Source organism: Malania oleifera, chromosome 13 (genome assembly GCF_029873635.1).
Source record: "Malania oleifera isolate guangnan ecotype guangnan chromosome 13, ASM2987363v1, whole genome shotgun sequence".
In the NCBI taxonomy this organism is placed as follows: Eukaryota; Viridiplantae; Streptophyta; class Magnoliopsida; order Santalales; family Ximeniaceae; genus Malania; species Malania oleifera.
This window is the reverse complement of record NC_080429.1, coordinates 28069961-28085654: the sequence shown is the minus strand read 5'-3', so window position 1 is coordinate 28085654 and position 15694 is coordinate 28069961. Positions and strand designations below refer to the sequence as shown.

Genomic DNA, 15694 nt, shown 5'->3' with positions numbered 1-15694 from the left:
TTAAAAATGCATATTAATGAGATTTTTTCAAAAAGACAAGTCTATTGAGGGATGTAAGTGTTTCAAAAATCAAATGTTAATAGAGATATGTGACATTTTTGAAACCTCAGAGGGGTTAAATAAGATTTTTGAAATTTTATGAGAAGTTGTGTTTTTATTTATCAAATTTCATAAGGTTAATGTATTTTTACTCAAAATAATCTACTTACCATATTAATAAATTATTTAAGGAGAAGTTCAGTCTTTTTATTAAATCTCAAGAGAGGTAAATGTCTTTTACCCAAAAATTATCTGCTTGCATGTTGATAAATTATTTTTGCTAGTAGTTATAATATATTACAAAAAATGTTCCTTAAAAATAGAACATTTTCAACAAACTTCAGGAAGTTATTTTTTGATTTTCAAAAATGAGACATTTTAAAAACTGAAAATGATCAAAAATAAATTTTCCTTCCTTTGCATTTAATTTTTTTTAATAACATTTGGTTATTAAATTCAAAAATATATTTAGGTTTAATGGTCGAATTTGTTTATTGTATGCTCTCATTTTTTAAGTCTCCATTAAAATAAGCCAAAAAATTAAACAATTTAAAAAATAATACACTGTATTGTCTTTTTTTGTTAATTTGTCCGTTACGTCGCGTGATTCTGTTACCTACTTTATATTCTAAAAATAATCCGATAAATTTAGTATTTAAAGATATTATTTTAATAAAGCATAAATTCATGAAGAAGAAAAGTTGCAGGAAAAAAAAAAAGAGAAAAAAGATGAAGAGAGTATAGCAGGTGGTCTGGTGGCGTCGCCGTCTCTTCCAACTCTAGCAGTGGCACCCGTCCAAATCAAATACACCATTAGATTGCAACTGAGCAGCGACGAGTCGTATTAATAAATGACTGAAAGGATCACCCGAGAAAAGAAAAGAAAAGAAAAGAAAAGAAAGTAAGAGGGGAGAGAAAAGAAGGGAGAAAAGGGGAACTAAAAAATGGCAACTGAGCAGGAAGCGAGATTGCTTTGTGAGCAGCCTTTTTTGTTACGCCCAAAGAATTGGTGGTGGTGGCCCCTGCTCTTTTCTCGTACTTCTATATATCTGCATTAGTGCATTTGCGTGTGTTATATTTTTATACAAGTGCTGCTGGAGAAAGCAGAAAAGAAAGGTGTTCTCGAGATCCAGCATCGGAAAACTGAGATTTTCCGGGAAAAATCGTGGTGGGATTTCTTGATTCTCGAGAAAAATCTCTTGTCGGGAGTTCTCCCGAGGTGGGTGCTATCTCCCCGTACCCATTTCTTCGAATTTCAGCCTTGCTCGCGGCTTCCAGCCTTTCTTCTTTCTTTCTCCGCTTCGATTTGCTTCTTTTCCGAGCTGAAATGCTGATGTGATTTCGGAGATTGCACTCGTTTTTTCTTCAGTTTCTTCCGGCTCAGTTCTTCCCTGTTTTCCAAGGAATCGAAGCCTGCTTAATGCAAAAACAGAATTCAATAGAGAAATCAACTCTCGTCTCCTCCGGAAATCTCAAACCCAAAAAACGAACTCCTTGATTCTTCTGGCTGTAATTTTCTCTATCTCCTTCTCTACTTTTCCAAGGAATTACAGCGTAACGGGTGTAGGCTAGAGTTTAATAGATAAATAAACTCTCCTCCCCTCCGGAGTCCCAACCCCGGTAGCTCCTCAAGTTTTTCTCGAAGCGGATAAAAAGCCTCTGCTTCTTCTACCGCTTGTTGGAGCTCGTCGCCACTCTCCTCTGCGATCCCAGCGCCCCCTGTTTCTCCAGGTTTAAATCTCAGCCCTCCGATCCGACGTCACTGGAAGCGTGCAGTTCTTGTCCAACGAACCTCCTCAATTTTCGCTTCCGGCGCATCCACACAGTCGAAATGCCAAAATTCGTAAACCCTTTCCTCGTTCGACACTTATTTTTTCTCTCAGTGGCGCTTAATGTGAGCCTGATTCTGAAAGCAATGCACGAGTGGCAGAGCAGGAGGGAAGTACAGGGAAGCTTTCCGGGAAAGCTGGCGGAGACGGCGGTGCAGGAAGGCGGCTCGGCGCCGTGGCCAGCCAAATCTACCGCAATCACCGAGTCGGACGACGGTGGAGGGAGGGTCATCAACCTCGACCAGTAAGTCGCACTCCATCCTTCCCTCTTGCCCACCGAAGCCTGGCTGTCAGATTTACCATTCTGTACCTGCACAATTTACAATTTTTGCAATAGACAGGGCACTATACAAGGGCAAAGTAGTCATTTCGCTTGATGTTTAACCAATAGTTTTATAATGGACTGCAGTGCACACCCACGATGAAGCATATTATAAAAAACTGACTCTGTTCCACTCCACGCACCTCAACTTGACTCAGGTTTGACCCCCGGGCGCTCTAACGTGCGCCGTGGGTAGAGGATTGTTTAGGGTTTTGCAATTTTTTATCAGGGTTTTACGCTTCCCTCGCCGGTATAGTACTCTGCCGTTGTTGGACAAAGACAGGTCCTTGTTGGCCATGAGTTGTGATTTTCCAATTTCCATGGGTGCACATTAGCCTGCTGCCTCGACCGTTTTGTCTTCTCTGTTCCCAAGCAGAACAAGACCCGGGGCTGGGTCTGCTCTGCTAACGTGCGCCGGTAGCAGTGCATTTTTTTTAAAAAAAATTATTTAATCTCTAGGTGCAGAGCGTTTCCGCTGTGATCGACGGTTGACCCAACAGCTACATCCGACCACATGATATGATCGAGTGGGAGCCCATAAACTACCATCATGAGGCCTATCATTTGGGGGGCCACCTCAGTTTATTGGCCCCACAATATCGGACCATTTGTTGGGCCCCCTGCATGTGCATAACGCATAAATTGGAAACGGGAACCTCCCCTTAAATCCGGTGGGTCGGGTCTCGGTCTCAGGCCAGGTCGCACACGCGCACGTTAGCACGCATGCAACTCTGCACACACAAATTGACATATATGTTCTGCTGGTGGGGGCAAAAAATTGAAACAGTGGTACTAATTGTCCTTTGGGAAGATCTAAAAGACCAAGGTGGGGTTGCCTGAATCTATCTAGTTTTGGGTTCAATCTTAATTCACCCACCCACAACTAAACCAACCATATGCTCCCAGCCCATCATATGGGTTGCAGAGCCCCAAATCATTGAACGCCCCTATACCCCATGTGTAGGGTTGAGAGAGAGGAGAGAGGGAGAAGGTCAATGAGCCCTTCAGCAGGGCGAAAGTGGGTCTGAATGTCTAGATCTATGGATCTAAATCTCTCTCTCTTGGTGGCTTGTCAATCTTTTTGCCATCAACGCAAACATAGCATATGGGCAGGCATGACCTGCAGCTTACCACCCACTTTGTATAATATATATTATATATAGATATACGGTGTTGGGTCCCACTCTGCTGCATGCCATGCCATGCCTACTACTGCGTGCCCTGCACTTGCTCTGTTTTTGCATTTTAACCTTTTCCGTGTCCTGTTTTAGTACCTCTGTTCTCAATTTCTCTATCTCTGCGCCATCATGTTCTCCCGTATGTCGCCATATCTCTCTCGTTTATTTAATTGAAAAATAAGTTGCAGACAATTAATTAATCAAGAACAGTTGACGACAATCTGCGAATTTGAAATTTATACGTCAAGCAATGGTTGAATTCCATGATGAATGCAGCGGTGACCCGACAATGTACGAGAGGTATTGGCAACAGATGGGGGACAGAACAACAATACAGATCTCGGGGTGGCAATCCATGAGCTACTTCTCCGATATCGGAAACCTGTGCTGGTTTCTGGAGCCTGAGTTTGCGCGGGCTGTCGTCAGACTCCACAGGGTCGTCGGCAACGCCGCCACCGACGGCCGCCACATCGTTGTTGGGACTGGCTCCACGCAGCTCTTCATGGCGGCTCTCTACGCCCTTTCCCCGCCCAATGCCTCCCACCCCATCAACGTCGTCTCAGCCGCCCCCTACTACTCGGTGCGTTCTCCATCTCAACCAGTATATGTACTCAGACCAATATTTCCCATAACTTGTCTCATTTTTAATTTGCATTCCTAATCTTCTAAAATGTTTTCAATTTCCTCCTGCTAATCTCAATTAGGAATGACGGCAAAATATCTTTTTGTTTGTCAAATAGGAATGAAGAATGAAGTGATAAATTCCATTCTATTTCTTGTGTTCCAAACTATGCAACTAAATAGTGAGTTGAATTGCAATAATAGCTCCTAAACTTTTAAGCTAAGTTTCATTTTAGTTCCTAAAGTTTCGTACAATATTAAAAGCTGCATGCTTATTACTATGATAAGTTTGGAGTTTTGTTTAAAATTTACAATTGAGGCTAACAATGGGATGAAATCTAAAGCATTTCGATAGTTTTAGATATGGTAAAGCCTTAAAGTTGGGCAGTCATAATTTTGAGATTGTTGATCAAGCTACTCTTTGGTTCTTTATTTTTCAAGTTTTTACCACTAAATGTGGAAAATATGTTGCAGTCATACCCCTTGATTACGGACTTTCTAAGGTCTGGGCTATACAAATGGGGTGGAGATGCGAACAGATATGAGGAGAAAGGGCCATACATAGAACTGGTGACTTCTCCAAACAACCCTGATGGGTTTGTGAGGGAAGCGGTGGTGAACCGGGGCGGCGGAATGTTGGTCCATGACCTTGCTTACTTTTGGCCCCAATACACTCCCATCTCCTATACTGCAGACCATGACCTTATGCTCTTCACCGTCTCGAAATGCACCGGCCACGCGGGTATGCGCATTGGGTATGTATGCTTGTTTACATGGTTTGATCATTTTCCAGGTGAGTTTAGTGAAAAAATAGCCTTTGGGATTTATACATTTGAACCTTAAATTTAGATTTGTCCAAGTTTCAACAATGAAACGTAAAATTATATTTAAGTTTCTTACAAATCCACATCGATCAAAATTCAAATTTTGCAATCCATGCTCCTAAGCACTTCCTTGATGTCAATTGGATTTGTTCTTTATATATGCTATGTTCTTGTGTTTAAAATATTATTCGATACATGGAGATTCTATTTGGGACATGTTGTGTTTAATTAGTGGAGAACTGGAGATATTACCTTTTTATATTATTTGACATTTTTCTAGTTGGTTTTAGCTAAAAAAATACCAAGAAATTAAATGCCGATCAGGTTTGTTTTCCAGGGTGTTTAGATATTTCAACTCATGCATTTCGGATAATATTTGGTGTATGCAGCAGAGATACCTTCTGGCTTTATAATGTGTCTAGTGGAGATGGTATGTGAGATTATGTGACACATGTTGCTTAGATACTGTCTAGGACACCGAGCGGGACATCAAACATTTTCCTTTTTTAAATTGTCTGTTTGTCTATTTGGAACAGGTGGGCTCTTGTGAAGGATCGGGAGGTTGCGAAGAAAATGACCAAATTCATAGAGCTTAGCACCATTGGCGTTTCCAAAGATTCCCAACTTCGGGCAGCAAAGATCTTGCAAGCCATGACAGACAGCTGCAAAGTCAATAGCCCCAAAGAAGGCGAAAGCTTCTTTGAGTTTGGCTTCCACCTCATGACTGAGAGGTGGAAGAAGCTACGAGCAGCAGTGAGGCAAAGTGGGCAATTTAGCTTGCCAGAGTTTCCCCCAGAGTTGTGCACCTTTAGCGGCCGATTCTTCGAGACGCAGCCTGGTAATTCACCTTAACTAATAGTGACACAAAAACTGATTTGGAAGAAGAGTTGAAAACCTCTCATTGATTGGTAGTTAAGAAAAACTCATCTTTTAACTGCAAAATCACTAGTTTCACAATCCGAAACTCACACTACCTCTGTGTGAAGGATGAGATAGCTTTCGAAAGATTGGTAACTTTTGATATTAACAACTTGCTACTGCCTAATCAATTCCAACTTGGACGGATGCTTACAGGCTTGATTGTTTCATGTGCAGCATTTGCATGGTTGAAATGCGAAGGAGAGGAAGGAGAGGACTGTGAGGGTTTCCTACGAAGCCACCGCATATTGACACGGGGCGGGAGGCATTTTGGGGTAAGCCCAAAGTATGTGAGGATCAGCATGTTGGATCGAGACGAAACTTTTGAACGTTTTGTTCAGAGACTATCGATGATCTCTTAACATTCATGCATGCATTAATAGTCTCATTCATTCATTTTAGGGTGGGTTTGAGCGTTTCCCTCCATTAAGAGGGATTGCTGCTAGGAAGCTGGGCTGGGGAGGGTGACGATGATGACTAAGAAAATTACATGTTTATCTTTTGACAAGAAAATTATGAGGAAGAGCGATGGTTTTAACTTTACTTAAATCCATATTTTATTTGTGAGATTGATCTCTCTGATTTAGTATGTATTTTTGAGAGATTAATGTACTATGATAATCGGTATCATCAATGAAGAGCAAATTTCTCCTATTACTGAAAAATTTCATTGTTGGAGGCTCTTCAAAGGCTCGAATAAATTGATGGGATAACATTTCTGTTTGGTCTCTCCTATTAAATGTCAAATATTAATATCGTCTCTTTTACCATTCCATTTGTAACTCATTTCTATTTCAAGAATCAAGACGGATTCTGAAACCTCTCTCTCTCAGCCTCAGCTTGGTCTAGTATATTCACCAGGATGAATAAACTAAATGGGCTTGACTGGATGACTACATGGGCCAGGCAGCTTGTGTATGACCAAGGGCCCTAAGGCATCAAACAACCTTAATGGACCTAGCCTGATAACTTCATGGGTTGCGTAAATTGTGCCAATCCAGGGCCTAAAGGCTCTAGAATGAGTCAACTGGGCTTGATAACTGCATGGGCTGCATAAGGGCTGGGCTGATGCCCCATTTAGAGCTCCAAAGGCTGCAGGATCAAACATCCTAAAGGGCTGGGCTTGATAACTGTGTGGGCTGCACAAATTATGCCCATAGGCTGGCAGGGGTTTGCTTAAACCCACACCGTTACCTTGACCTTTTTTATTGTCCTCTGTGATGAGAAGGTGTTCTTTACATAAGATTTAAACTCTACAAAGTTATATTTATGTTTGTACCTACTAAGGTGGTATTGAATTCACACTAAAATATTTTATCTTATAATTAGTAAGTTTCAAATCTCATGTGCATAAATCGTTTCATATGAGTTTTTCTATGTAGAATATAAACAAAATGAAAGATTTTAGTTTCAAAATTAACATATCCATCCCGTTTCTCGGGTTAACTTTTCTATACAAATTAAATAATTCATTTTTCTATGCATATTTGTGCGAGTAAAGATCACATTGTTATGAAAATAGGCCGGATTAATACAAAAAAATTCGAACTTGCATAGCACAACTCAATGGTACGTTATACATAAAATAAACTCTTACGTGGCGACCTTGTTCCATATAAGTTCTCTTTTCTAAAATAATAGATCTTTGCAAACTGAACTCTCGAATGATAAAAGCATTAAAGGCATGCATGAGTTTACGCATGGCAACTATTTGTATGATAGGCGTTTTATACTGTAATATTTAAAAATAATTGATACATATATAAGAGGAAAGCATGAGAAATTACCTTGCAAGCTGGGGCAAAGGTTCAACCTTTGATTGCTTAGTGATATATTCTATAGATGCTCCACCTTGTAAGGGCATCCCATTGATGTGCTCCCATGCATCTTCCCTATGTGGCACGTTTCACCCACCACTGTAATATATGGGATTTGTTTGGTGGCGACAACGTGGGTTCTTTTCTGCCTTCATCAAAGAGAAAGCAATTGATCAGGTTGGGTTTGTAGAGCAACTTTGCTAGGGTTTGATTCATCAAACTGTTTAATTTTTCACAAAAATAATGTGGTAGTGAGTTGCCATGGAAGAACTATATGTAAATGAGGTAACACTGCAAAACTTGTAGAGTTGGGTATGATGAAAGAAAAGATCTTTTGTTTTGTTTAGTTGTGGTGTTTGAGATCTACTTCCCCGAATGCTTATTGAAAAAAAATTATTAATTGATGCGTGCTTTGAATCTACATTGGTGTTTATACTTAAAAAATAATTAATATGTACAAGTTAGATTGAGTTCCACAATTAAGAAATGCCATTGAAAGTTCATAAGAAAATATGGAGGACACTGAAAATTACCTAACATGGAAGCCTTAGATCACCATTAAAAAGGAATCATGCATTAGACCTCTTAAAAAACAAAGTAGTGTCTATAAGTCTTTTCAATAATGTTGAAAACCATTTAGTGAGGAATGGATCAAAAAAGGGAGGAAGATACAAAGACTTGTGACTGCAGTTGGTGGAGAGAGGAGAAAGATGGTGCTATTGAGAGAGAGTACAATGTTAGTATTAAAAAGATATCATAAGAACAAATAAAAGAGAAAATTATGTTAAGATATTGCAAAGTAGTTTATTGTTGTAACGACTTGCTTATCTTAACATATAATAAATCATATAGTTATAATAAAGTCAACTCGAACCCGTGGGTAACGGGGACACCTGACATTCACAGTCGAAACTTAAGTAGTAGTAAATGTAAATCACATACTCATAACCACAATATATATAATACCAGAGTCAAATATAATCCAAAACACGGTATTTATATACAAACTCCCAAAAATACAAAAATATCCTTAGGATCCCATATAAAAAATCTCCTGATTCTAGTTCAAACTTACCCTCCTAGCAAGGTAGTACAACCGACTCAATGGCGATCACGCTCCGCTGGTCTTTTTGAGTTTCCTGAAAATCATTTAATGTTCAGGGGTGAGAAGTTTCTCAGTAAGAGAAAATAAACTAAATACAAATGTGTGGTAACATGAATATTTGATGCAATTAAACATATGCAGTATCTTTCATATATCTGAAACATTCATCATAACATACTGAATAATCAAATACTTTTGTATTTTCTAATAAATCATATAGTTCATAAAATGTCTTGTATAACTAATAATACTAAAAACATAATCAGGATGAATAGTTAGATGATGTCATGTATTACCCCCCATGACGGGTTGTGCAACCCGAAGGTGGGACCCGATAATGGCTGGCCGACCACTGCCTAATAAAAAATGTCTGTAAGTACGATGAGCCCTCCAAACCTTGGTCCAGACTACCAAGTGGACGTCTACGACTCTACACTGAAAGCCACATCGACTATCCATCTCCCACCCCCTTGTGGGGTGGTTAGCACAAGTCTGAACATAGATATCTAATCTATATAACTACGGTATTGTACTCCTGAAATTGAATTAAACTAATATCCGGTTCTGATAACATATAGTACTTTTTTTTTTTTTTTAAAAAGAAGGGCGGTACCTCCATTTATTTATTGATAACCCCTCACTTTTGGCGGAGGAATACCGTGGTTACAAGACAATCAATGAGAGATAACAAAAGACAAATGTTAAAAATCTCCCAAAGAACAACACCAACATCCAGCCAAAACCGGGTTACAAGTCCAAACAAAACAAAACAAATTAGGACCTACAAAACAAAATTCACACAACATAACAAACAAAAGAAAAATAGCAAAAAGCATGAGCAAAAACCAAAAGAATATAAGCTAAACATACCTCATATAAGCCATACCCATCTTCTCCAATTTATACAAACCATTGCTAACTTTAGGGAGTTGACTACTATTTGTAAACAAACTATTCCTACCCATAGCACCTTGTCGAGCCAAGGCATCTGCTACTTTGTTCCCTTCTCTATACGAATGATTTATCGAAAAATCCACTCCTTCCAATAAACCAATAAGCTTCTCCCAAAAATCCCACAAATACCACAATGAGCACTTCATGACTCTAATCCAATTAACTACAATATTTGAATCACATTCAATATCGATACAGGTATGACCCAACTGTTTGCAAATCTTTATTCCTTCCAACACAGCTCTCAATTCAGCTTCATTATTTGAACAAGAACCAAAATATTTTGAAAAACCAAATACAAAAGAACCTGTATGGTCTCTAAGGATGCCACCACCACCCGCCGGCCCTGGGTTCCCCAGGCTGCTCCCATCCAAGTTTAGTTTCAAATTCCTTTGCCTCGGTTTTAACCATCTTACACTTTGCATAGTTTTAATTCTTTTATTCACAATTTGCACTTCCAGATTCTGCAAAACCTGAAAATCAGCATCCTTTAACTGAACCATTTCTGTCATGTTCCTACTCAAAACCTGATAACATATAGTACATGATAATATAGTATTTATCATAAATGAATTGATAGCATTTCTATACTTTCGTAAATACGGCCTTACGCCGAACATTTCATAAACACAGCCTTGCGCTGGAAACATATAACATACACGACCTTGCGCCGGCTATCAATCACGGTCTTGCGCTGAAAATCTCATACGTATCATTATGAGTAAATAAGTCATTTATCATGTATTTCAAAATCATCACATACTACGTTATTTCATAATTCCTAAAAACATGCTTATTCATAAAATTTGCCATAATATAATACATATCATATAAAAATAATATTCATGCTACACAATGCTGAATAAAATCATACATTTCATTCTAAAATCGTAATTCTTGTATAACAACAGTATTTTCCCCATATATGTATTTACTCAATAATATTCAGATATAATACATGTTTTTCTGAAAATTAATTTGTTGATAAATAATAGGAATTTGCGTGAAAAATAACTGCTTTAATTTATTCCCTTACCTGACACTGAAAAAAAACCCCCTAAAATACAAGTTCTGCACTCGCAGGGTTCCCTATTCAACTCCCTGAAAACAATAACTTTTAGAACTAAACTTAAGTATTTTTCTGTGAATATCATTTCCTATAACTACGTAAGACCAAATTTCGCTTAAATAGCCTTACCTGAAATCAGGGACTAATTTCAACTCGTTTTCACCAACAATCCGCTCCGGCAGATTTGGAGAGAACTTCTCCAGGAGCGTTGTGGTGGCCTCAGATCGTCGATCCGATGAACTACAGAGCTGAAATTGAAGAGAGAGGAGAGAGAAACCGCAGGGAGAGAGAGAGAGAGATAGAGAGAGAGAGAGAGAGAGAGAGAGAGAGAGAGAGAGAGAGAGAGTGAGTGATTTTTTGATTTTTCTGTGTTTAAATCCGAGTTTTAAGCTATTTATACAAGGGGATTCATCGATGAGCCACATCACCTCGTCGACGAACTCTCCCCTTCGTCGACGAAATTTAGAGGCCCAAATATTCTTTCAGTATCCTCTCGTCGACGAAACACACATTCGTTGACGAGCTCATAATACAACGTCGTCGACGAATGCTGCTGCCCCCTTCTGTTCTATTTTCATTTTTCTCTCTCTTTAATATTTAAATACCATTATTCTTCGGGTCATTACAATTACCAAGCTATGGAAGAAGTAAAAAAGGGAGATACTTACGCGATTGATGGATGGACACTAGTTTGACAATAAGTGGCATTATTAGTTCACAGAGCATGACAACTGCTCATTGACCGAGAAATGTGAGATAGGAATATAACTTATTGAATAGACGCAAGTGTTATTAAGTAATCGCAATAAATTATGACAAAAATATGAGAAAGAAAACACAAATGGGGTGTGTATGTGTGTTTTTTTTTTTTTGGGGGGGGGGGGGAGGGGGAGATTGTTGATGGATGAAGAGAAATAGAAATATTAAAAATGAATATATGATGACATAGTGTTTTAATTTTTTGAGAAATGTAATAGAGATGAGAGGCCATGCTTGTTGGGTGAATGTAAGTGTTATTGATTAATCTTAAATATGTTACAACAATAGAATCATGAGAGAGAGAGAGAGAGAGAGAGAGAGAGAGAGAGAGAGAGAGAGAGAGAGAGAGAGAGAGAGAGAGAGATAGCTCACTAGATGGATGGCGACTATGTTGAGTAGCTGGAGCTAGAGACGCGGTGTTCTGTGTGAGATGGTGCCGCGTGCAAGCTGGTGCAAGCCGCGTTGAGTTGTGTGTGCGGCTATTGATTGCCGATTTATTGTAATTCCTCAATTACCATTTATTGTATTTCCTCCAGCCATCTATAAATAGAGAAGAGAGGTGTGTGTACAGTACAGAGGTGTGTATAACAAAGAGTGAGGAAGAGTGCAGAGAGAGTTGCCTGAGAGTTTGTGTTTTTCTCATGGTTTCATAGTGGATTGTGGTGTACTCCGTGGACGTAGGTCAATCTAGACCGAACCACGTAATTTCTAGTGTCTCATATTTTTCTGGCATGTGTTTATTGCTCATAGATTCCTAACAAGTGGTATCAGAGCCGACGGTTCATAACTCTGTGTGAGCGACATCGTAAAAGTCGAGATGGGAAGCTAATTCTCCCGATGTGCTAACAGTTAGAGCACTAAGTGTGTGGCCAATGCCAATAAGGATCATCTAGGCTGAGAATGGATCCGAATAGGGTCAAGACGTGAGAGGTAGGATTGGTTCAGAGGCACGTGGAATGCAATCTGACGCACGTAGGACACTAGTGGTAAGGCCCACTTAAGCAACAGTTGGGGAATTAAGCTTACTCCCAGAAGGGAGACGGTTTCCGTTCAAGGGGGAGATTGGAACTCACAAGTGAGAGGGAGATTGTTGAGAATTCCACTTGTAAACTTGTCTCACATTGGAAAATTAGAGTGAATGTGGGTGCTTATATACATGGTTGGGCTCAAGGCCCAAAAGGCTTAAACTTTTAGGTCAAGTTGGTGTTCACCCATATGTATCAAGCCCACCCATGGACTCCTTCGGTCCTAACAGACTATCACTATAATTATAATTAAGGAGTGAAGCTATATATCTCGGGGTATATGTCTAGTAATGTATCTTGAATAGGAACAAGGATAGGCACCAAACTTTGTAGACATATGAGCGTAGGGTCCACCCATGTGTATGTCCATTACAAATCATGTTATATCACATTAATCAATATTTCCCTTAAGAAGATATATAACAAAGAATCATAAAATGAGAAAAGTGATGGAGATGAGGGCCAACGAGTTAGGGTCTTAGATTTTTGCGACCCTAACACATTGTTTTGGTGCATGATTCTAATTTGGATTGAAAGTTGGTTTACCTAGATTTAATTATAGAGATGTCATGACAGTGGTTCTAGTATATCTATATGAAATTGTGGTTGACTTAGAGAGTATTGATGGTGGTGCTCTTGAACCTAAGATGAATGATATTTAGATCCTTGGAGGTTACCCATTCATAGTGAGCACCCTTAGGAGCTCTTAAAGGTGCGCTCCGAACATCCTCGAGGGATCCCTTAGGTTTTTGTGTGAAAATTGGAGCTCCATGGACAATCCATTTGGGAATGAGATTGCGTGGTACTCTTAACACAGAAATTTGATGTTCGTCACTTTTTGGCCATTGGCTATATTATTAAGGGGCGTCGATCTAGATTCGATTGAACTATCGAGGGGTGTTAATCCTTCTTGTGTTTTGCATGAGTAGTGTATGGTGTCACTTACCCTAGTCTTAGCTAGTGGGTGGCATATGATGGGTAAGCTGATGTGATTATTGTGCTTTGGGGGATAAAACTTACCCTTATTTTTGGTGGAATGTGAGTTTAATTGCCTTATTGTTCAAGTCTGGATTCCTTAATGACATCTTTAATTAGATCAAAGGCTTTGGGGCCATGAGACTTGACACTGAATTAGACATTTGCATGATGAGGTTGAGTACGATTGGGTTGAACTTGGCGTAGTCTTGTGTCGCCTCACAGGCGTGAATCTTTGACACTTTAAGCATATTTGGGCAGGGGTGATTCCTTTTGGCCTTTATATCTCTAGGTTTGTGACACAATGATATTATACAAAAAACATGTAATTATTTAATCTTTAGATTATGACAAAGAGATATAATAAAAAGAAAAAAAATATAGTTGTGTGCGTGTGCGTAAGAGAGAGAGAGAGAGAGTTTTGGATGAATGACAACGAAAAATTATATAGGGGACTTTCCCCTCCACATGTTTGTCTGCATATAAAGAGAGAGAATTTCAAATAAAAAGAAATTTTGTTTCCTTCACTTATTCTTTTTCACATTTTCCTCGCACTTGTTTTCACATTCTCTCACTTTTTATACATAAAAATGATGTTCTCCTTATGAAAAATGAGATTAGAAAGGGCAGAAGAATGAGAACTCCAAGTGTGAGGTTCTCCTTCCCCCTACAAATTTTTTGATACTTTCCTCTTTTTCTCTATTTTTTCCCTCTCACTTTCGCACATTTCCCCCCTCTTTCTCTCTTTTTTTATGCTATTTGGAAGAGCATAGGAGATTGTTAGTAGTGAAGGTAGAAAGGAGAGAGAGAGAGAGAGAGAGAATAATGACAGTGCTTGCCAAAACATATACCTTAAATAGGTCTATTTAAAATTAAAATGAAAAGAGAGAGAGAGAGAGAGGGTGAAAATGACCTTTTCCTATGTAAAAAATTATTTTTCCTGATAGTAAAGGGGTAAAGAACTCAAGCTAGTGGTGTTATAAGGTAAATTAAATGAGAAATTTGATTAAAAATAAAAAAAAATAAAAGGTGAAAAAGTAGACATAACTGTTTGGATCCACTTTTTCGTAGTGAGAGTGGGCTTCACTACGCTCATACTTATTTCCAAAATTTTATACATTTTATGATTTAATTTTCCTTTTTTTTTTGTTTAGACATGTAATTTGATATGATGATCTAAAAATATAATAGGCACAAGTTACACTAAGTTCCACTATTAAAAAATGACTTTGAAAATTCATAAGAATATATGCAGTACAATTATTATGTAAACAAAGAAGCATTTGTAAGTCTTTTGACTCACATTGAAAAACATTTACTAAGGAATTGAAAAGAGAGAGGGAGATACAAAGACTCATAAGTATGGTTGGTTGAGAAAGAGAAAAGATGGTGCTATTGAGAGAGAGCACAACGTTAGTATCACAAAGAGCTCATAAGAAAAAAATAAAAGAAAAAAATATGTTGAGGGATTGTAAATTAGCTTATTATTAAGGCTATAATGGAAGTAAAGAGGGAGATACTATGGTGATTAGTAAAGAGACCACTCTCTAAATATTTATAGAGATTAGAGAGGACAAATAATGGGAGGAGAGGGGGGGCGGGGGGAGAGAGAGAGAGAGAGAGAGAGAGAGAGAGAGAGTGAGGGAGATGGTAAATAGTGATATTACTATATTAGTTAAGATGAGAGGAAAAAAATTTAATTTAATGAGAAGGTTGAGAGATATATTAAAGCTAAAGCTTGTTAGGCAATGTAACTAATCATAAAATGATTACGAGAACTTGAGTTAATAAAAGAAGAAAACATATGAAGGAAAGAGAAATTAGCATTTGTTTATGGATGATGGTGATGGTGATAATAATAATAATAATAATAATAATAATAATAATAATAATAATCGTCTAGGCATAGTGTAGGCCCCCAATTAGTAAAAAATAAATAAATAAAAATAATTTTAAATAAGTCGAGACTATGACAAATCATCATTGATAGTGAAACATGTGATTGATTTTTTTTTTGGGAGGGGGGTGGGGGAGCTTGTTCTATGGACATTTTTAATTAAGATGAAAAAAGAGATAAAACCTCATTGAATGTGAACCACAACGGATAAATCATATTGGATGGACGTGTTGGGGCCTATATGAGCATGGGGTCCACCCATGTGTTTGTTTGATGTACGTTTCTAGTGCAAACCTTGAGATGATGACAAAGTGTCATAGATTGGGAAAGATAACCAAATCACAGTTTCTTAATTTGATTCA

At 38.3% G+C, this 15694-nt stretch overlaps 1 protein-coding gene across 1 annotated transcript; it reads left to right on the top strand.

Moving 5' to 3' along the window:
- Positions 1-752: 752 nt before the first annotated feature.
- Positions 753-6461, top strand: LOC131146086 (tryptophan aminotransferase-related protein 2-like). Its single transcript, XM_058095378.1, has 5 exons — positions 753-2112; positions 3645-3948; positions 4464-4744; positions 5350-5651; positions 5909-6461. The coding sequence occupies exons 1-5, from the start codon at positions 1871-1873 to the stop codon at positions 6091-6093; spliced, it is 1314 nt and encodes a 437-aa protein (XP_057951361.1). The 5' UTR covers positions 753-1870; the 3' UTR covers positions 6094-6461.
- Positions 6462-15694: the final 9233 nt, after the last annotated feature.

Excerpts from the sequence above, each read along its gene's own strand:
- LOC131146086 (XM_058095378.1), top strand. The coding sequence starts at position 1,871 with ATGCCAAAATTCGTAAACCCTTTCCTCGTTCGACACTTATTTTTTCTC. Across the intron at positions 3,949-4,463 it reads CAGCCGCCCCCTACTACTCG|TCATACCCCTTGATTACGGA; the intron begins GTGCGTTCTCCA and ends AATATGTTGCAG. Across the intron at positions 4,745-5,349 it reads CACGCGGGTATGCGCATTGG|GTGGGCTCTTGTGAAGGATC; the intron begins GTATGTATGCTT and ends TATTTGGAACAG.